General features: G+C 37.4%; 1 protein-coding gene across 13 annotated transcripts in view; it reads left to right on the top strand.

Annotated features, from left to right (window-relative positions):
* NCOR2 (nuclear receptor corepressor 2) overlaps nt 1-6,000 on the top strand; it is a 713,121-nt gene that overhangs the window by 348,879 nt on the left and 358,242 nt on the right. For all 13 annotated transcript variants that reach the window (XM_063964578.1, XM_063964589.1, XM_063964577.1 and 10 more), the window contains exons 7-9: nt 4,147-4,203; nt 4,382-4,434; nt 4,730-4,796. In XM_063964578.1, the coding sequence (XP_063820648.1) occupies nt 4,147-4,203; nt 4,382-4,434; nt 4,730-4,796 (177 nt within the window). The remainder of the gene's footprint in view (nt 1-4,146; nt 4,204-4,381; nt 4,435-4,729; nt 4,797-6,000) is intronic.

Here is a 6,000-nt window from a genome sequence, read left to right as displayed (position 1 = left end):
ATTTATTGATGACTGCGATGAACTAATAAAAGCCTTTTAATTTATTGGACTGGTGAGTGCCCTCTTTTGAGATCTCTTTGGTCTCGGATACCTGGTACATGTGAAACTCTCCTTGGGGTTTTTTGAGGAGCACCCCTATATATGGATTTTTCTGATGTGAGTGCGGACTTTCAAAGAAATTATATATATATATATATATATATATATAGATATATATATAGATAGATAGAGATATATATATATATATATATATATATATATAGATATATGTGTGCATCCTTACATTGCAATCACAACGGACAGGTAATATTACAGGTTGGGAAAAGGCATGTTTGTGTGAAATGATTGCCTACTGTGGTGATTGTGAATTTGGTGCATTTACACTAAAGCTGTATTTTACCACTGGTGTCAACTGCTGTAGTAACATGCGTGCAGGCAATCGATGAGAGCACAGCTATCTACTGTAGAGATAAGATAGACCCATGCTGTTCTTCCTTACGCTCTTTGAAAATTATCTTTGCTTTCTCCAGTGCTTCCTTTTCACGGACCTCTTCCTGTGTAATGTTTGGATTTTTGTTCCTGTCATTAATCATAATAGATACTGCCATAATCGTCAGCTCAAATCCATTTATTAAACTAGATTTGCTGTCATTTCTCCAAAAATGTCTAGCTTGCTTGCTTGCTTTTGTGTCGCATTTCCATTTATTATGTGGGCAGAGCAGCTGATATCTCTGTTACAGTTTCCAAAAGCAGTTCCCATAGCTGTCTAAGGGGACTGCAAAAATAGGCTATTTAGCAAGCTCTGAAAGCTTGGTCCCTTCCTTAGAGTCCCTCTCGGTCAGCCTGGACTTGCATGTACATGGCATGATGGCTGCGCATGTATCAGTACAAGGAAGTAATATGTAAGCTATCACTTTACTTCTTACTATTCACTTTCACGGCAGGAGAGCAGTGGTGGCAGGTGGGGCTGCAGCACAGTCCAAAATTGAAATAAAGTGAGTCACGCCAACTGCCATTCCAAGCTGACTCACTAGCAGTAGGTGTGGCTCCCCTATTGGAATTTTGGACTGGCTGCATCCCCACCTTGGGAGCCACCACTGCAGGAGAGGATTGATAAACAACACACACACAAAAAATTTTTTATTACTGAAATAGTAAATAACAGGAAATTTCATATTACAGGTTGAGTCTCCCTTATCCAAAATGCTTGGGACCAGAGGTATTTTGGATATCGGATTTTTCCGTATTTTGGAATAATTGCATACCATAATGAGATATCATGGTGATGGGAACTAAATATAAGCACAGAATGCATTTATGTTTCATATACACCTTATACACACAGCCTGAAGGTAATTTTAGCCAATATTTTTTATAACTTTGTGCATTAAACAAAGTGTGTGTATATTCACACAATTCATTTATGTTTCATATACACCTTATACACAAAGCCTGAAGGTCATTTAATACAATATTTTTAATAACTTTGTGTATTAAACAAAGTTTGTGTACATTGAGCCATCAGAAAACAAAGGTTTCACTATCTCACTCTCACTCAAAAAAGTCCCTATTTCGGAATATTCCGTATTTCGGAATATTTGGATATGGGATACTCAACCTGTATTAGTAAATCTTAGAATTTTGTTAGCGGTGAGGTACAGCCGCGCGCATCTCTACTAATGGTAACCCAATATTGCATATTTTTCTGTGCACCCCTTGAAATCTACATATAGATATCTACATCCCCTCTAATGTTACTAGGAGCAGTGTTCTGAATAATACCCACCAGGAAGACTTCCTCTACAATATTTGCTTTTAATGTGACCCGCTCAGTGGAGCATTGGAATATAACCTTTAAATATACAGTAGCTGTTGCTCTGATGAGAGCTGAGGGGTTGTTTTCATTGTACTCTTAACATGATTTCTTGAGCATTTAGTTATTGCTGGGTTGTCCCATGCTGAGCTATGCATTATAACTTTTATATGTTGGCAAACTAATAATTGGTATCCTACAGGGCACACCGAGATGGAAGTGTATTTACAGACCTATACAGAGTACTCTGAATCACAGCAGGTAGTGATCAGAGTACTAGGCTTCTCTCCTGCCTACAGATATATCTCCCAATGGTACAAATCTAGTGTTATGGCTATAGGGCCTAATTCAGCATGGATCGCAAAAGCAAAATCTTTCTCGAATGGGCAAAGCCATGTGCACTGTAGGTGGGGCAAATATAACCTGTGCAAAGACAGTTATATTTGGGTGTGTTATATTGTTTCTGTGCAGGGTAAATACTGGCTGCTTTAGTTTTACACTGCAATTTAGATTTCAGTTTGAACATACCCCACCCAAATCTAACTCTCTCTGCATATGTGACATTTGCCCCACCTGCAGTGCACATGGTTTTGCCCATTTAGAGAGAGATTTTGCTTTTGCAGTCCATGCTGAATTAGGCCCATAGTGTTGCATTTTACAGGGACAGCACTTGCAGACAGTGCCAGCTTTTTCCAGGTATACTCTAACATGGAATATATATAGCAGTCATAATGGAATATTTTACAGGTTGAGTATCCCATATCCAAATATTCCGAAATACGGATTATTCCGAAATACGGAATTTTTTGAGTGAGACTGAGATAGTGAAACCTTTGTTTTCTGATGGCTCAATGTACACAAACTTTGTTTAATACACACAGTGATTAAAAATATTCTATTGAATGACCTTCAGGCTGTGTGTATAAGCTGTATATGAAACATAAATGAATTGTGTGAATGTACACACACTTTGTTTAATGCACAAAGTTATTAAAAATATTGGCTAAAATGACCTTCAGGCTGTGTGTGTATATGAAATATAAATGCATTCTGTGCTTAGACTTAGGTCCCATTGCCATGATATCTCATTATGGTATGCAATTATTCCAAAATACGGAAAAATCCGATATCCAAAATACTTCTGGTCCCAAGCATTTTGGATAAGGGATACTCAACCCGTAATATAATTTTTTTTTTTTTTTTTTTAATCGCACATTTTCATTCTTAATAATCTAAAGAATTTACATTTAGTAAATTAAGATTTTCCTTTCTGGCCATATTGAAAAACTATAGTCCAGATGTATCAAGCCTTGGAGAGGGATCAGTTGCACGGTGATACAGTACCAGACAATTAGCTCCTAACTGCCATTTTACAAGCTGTATTTGAAAAATGACTGTTAGGAGCTGATTGGTTGGTACTTTATCATCATGCAATTTATCACTCTACAAGGCTTGATAAATTTGGTCATTTTTAACTGGGGCTAATTTCCATATTGTTGTTGGTATATAATCTGAAATCTCTGATGGAAATGAAAATAATTTGTTTGATAAGAACACAATGTTCCAAATACATTTTGATGAAAATATCGGCCGTTCTTTGTGTTGCAAATATCTGGAAATCTTCCAAGAGTAACAGTAACTTCCTACGTGTATACTTACTGGTTTGGTCTTCATATTAATTTTAAAGTAGCCTATTTTTGTAAGAAGAAAATAAAACTTTTTTGACAGCATTATATGGCCATCACAATTCATGCTACCTACTAATTCCGGAAATGTATTTATTTATTTTAAAGGGTTAGGCCCTTGAAAGCTGCGAGCAGTAGGTGTCATGTGACTTATGTGGTAGATAGAGAATGTGTTACCAGGTATTATTTTTTATGATGTGTAAGAATCCAGTGTTGCACTATGACCGATAACCACTGGGTGGCATACTTACTCTGCTACAAAAAATGTAATTACTAAATGAGGCAATTTGTTTTTCTCTTTTGAGCTTACTTTATGTCCATGTTGTTGTTTTTTGTCGCCTGTAGCAGGGGCTCAGGTTAGGAACAATACAACTGATTTAAACAAATCAAAACAATCTTAGCCTTAACGGGTAGTTGAGCACAAATATTGCACTGGAGGTATTTCTTGAGTATATGCTGTGAAACCTCATTGTAAAACCAAAGATGTATTCATTAAAAGACACCTGCCAGAGTAATAATGTGACTCGTGTGTACTAGCATAGTGTGTATCTCAGTTGGGTTCCCCAGATGGAACAAGCTTGTAATGAGATTCTGTCACGTTACTGTATTCGAGTTCAGATGATTTAGTCAGATCCTTTTGTATTTCAGAAAAAAGCAGAAGCCGCTCATCGGATTCTGGAAGGCCTGGGACCTCATGTCGAACTGGTATGTCAAGTCCATGGTACATAGCAACTTATTTACACCTTTAACTCATCACAGGTGGCCATCAAATGTGATCACCAGTACATAACATACATTCTACGGATTTTCAGCTCTCTAAAACAGATTGTGTGAAATTCCTAGCAGCTTGGGTTAGATAATTGTGTATTGCTTTTCCTTGCAGCCATTGTACAATCAGCCATCAGACACCAAGCAATATCATGAAAATATAAAAATGTAAGTATGCTGCACAGTCAGTATGTGGATGCAGATTGAAAGTAGACTCTGTGTATTAGTAATATTCCACAGCATAACATTGGCACAGGACCGACCTTTGCATATTGGTATATTATAAATGGGTACTCCCAACCTGTGACCTATTCATATTATTTTACCTACAGTTATAACTTTGCAGTTGATTGTTTGTGTAATGTACAGCAAAACAAATTAGTTGCTTGTAGTGTGTTGGTAACATTGGTGGTGGCTTCTCCTGTCAATGTTTTGATCAGTCTGGTTTTGTTTTGTTTTTTAGAAACCAGACGATGCGCAAGAAGCTCATACTGTATTTTAAAAGAAGGAATCACGCCCGTAAGCAGTGGGTAAGTCCAAGTGCACCGTATTTATCCATACATCTTAACGGGTTCAGTATGATATCCTGGCTGATGGGATGCCGACTGTCAGGATCCCACCAGCGAGTCCCCTCGTGGTCTCGCTGCACTTGCCACTGTTCGGGCCCGGTGGCGAGCTTCCACAGGTTCTATTCTCCCTTGGGTGGTGGTGTGAATTCACCACCTGAGTGTGAATACTGTGGAGCAGTCGGTATTTTACGGCTGCCGACATTTTACCGGCTGTCTGGATTCCAGCGTCTTGATCCTGAATGCTAGGATCCCGACAGCCAGTATATTAATTACAGACCGTCTTAACAGAGTACTTTTGTAAAGGCTCATACATTGTTCAAGGATCTAGTGTTAGTGGCTGTAGACAGCTGCTGAATGGGAAGGTTCTTCAATATCAGTCTAAAGATTTGTACACGTACACACTCACTCACTCACTCACTCACTCACTCACTCACTCACTCTCACTCTCTCTCTCTCTCTCTCTTTCTTTCTTTCTCTCACTCACTCTCTCTACTGTGTGTATGTGTATATATATATATATATATATATATATATATATGTAAAAATAGAGATAAGGGCGCCTTCTAGTGTCTAGATAAATATATATAGTGTATACCCAATGTGAAAGGAAAAATGGACACTACTTATCTGGAGCATATACTTCTCTTCGGTCACGAGACCAATATTGGTACATAAAAGAGATAAAGGGAATATAACATAACGCATACCGTTTTTATACCATTATTCAGCAAAAATACAGTTGTATATAAAAAACCTTACAGGGATGGACAAATCCCATAATTTAAAATCCACAGCCAGGGATAAAAAGGTTTTTACAAATTTTAATACAACACATAAAAACAAATGGTAGAAGTGTGAGCGTACAAGATATAAAATTCAATCAGGCTTATCTGTCCACATGGAAAACTGGTACGTCAAAAACTTTTCATATAGACCATATAAATAGTAACAATGCAAACGTACAAGAAATAAATATATATTAGGCTTATCTGTCCTTATAGGAGGTTCAGGTACAGCAGTCCCAACACGTTTTGTCAGTAATCAGACTTCATCATATATAATATACAGTTTTAAAATTAAAGTGTGACTATCACCTTCTCACAGTCTAGGCAGCCATTTTGAACAACAAAGCAATTTTTCTAAGATCATAATCACTTGTGTAGTA

Source organism: Pseudophryne corroboree, chromosome 1, assembly GCF_028390025.1.
Source record: "Pseudophryne corroboree isolate aPseCor3 chromosome 1, aPseCor3.hap2, whole genome shotgun sequence".
Lineage (NCBI taxonomy): Eukaryota > Metazoa > Chordata > Amphibia > Anura > Myobatrachidae > Pseudophryne > Pseudophryne corroboree.
This window is presented reverse-complemented; position numbering and strand designations above follow the sequence as displayed.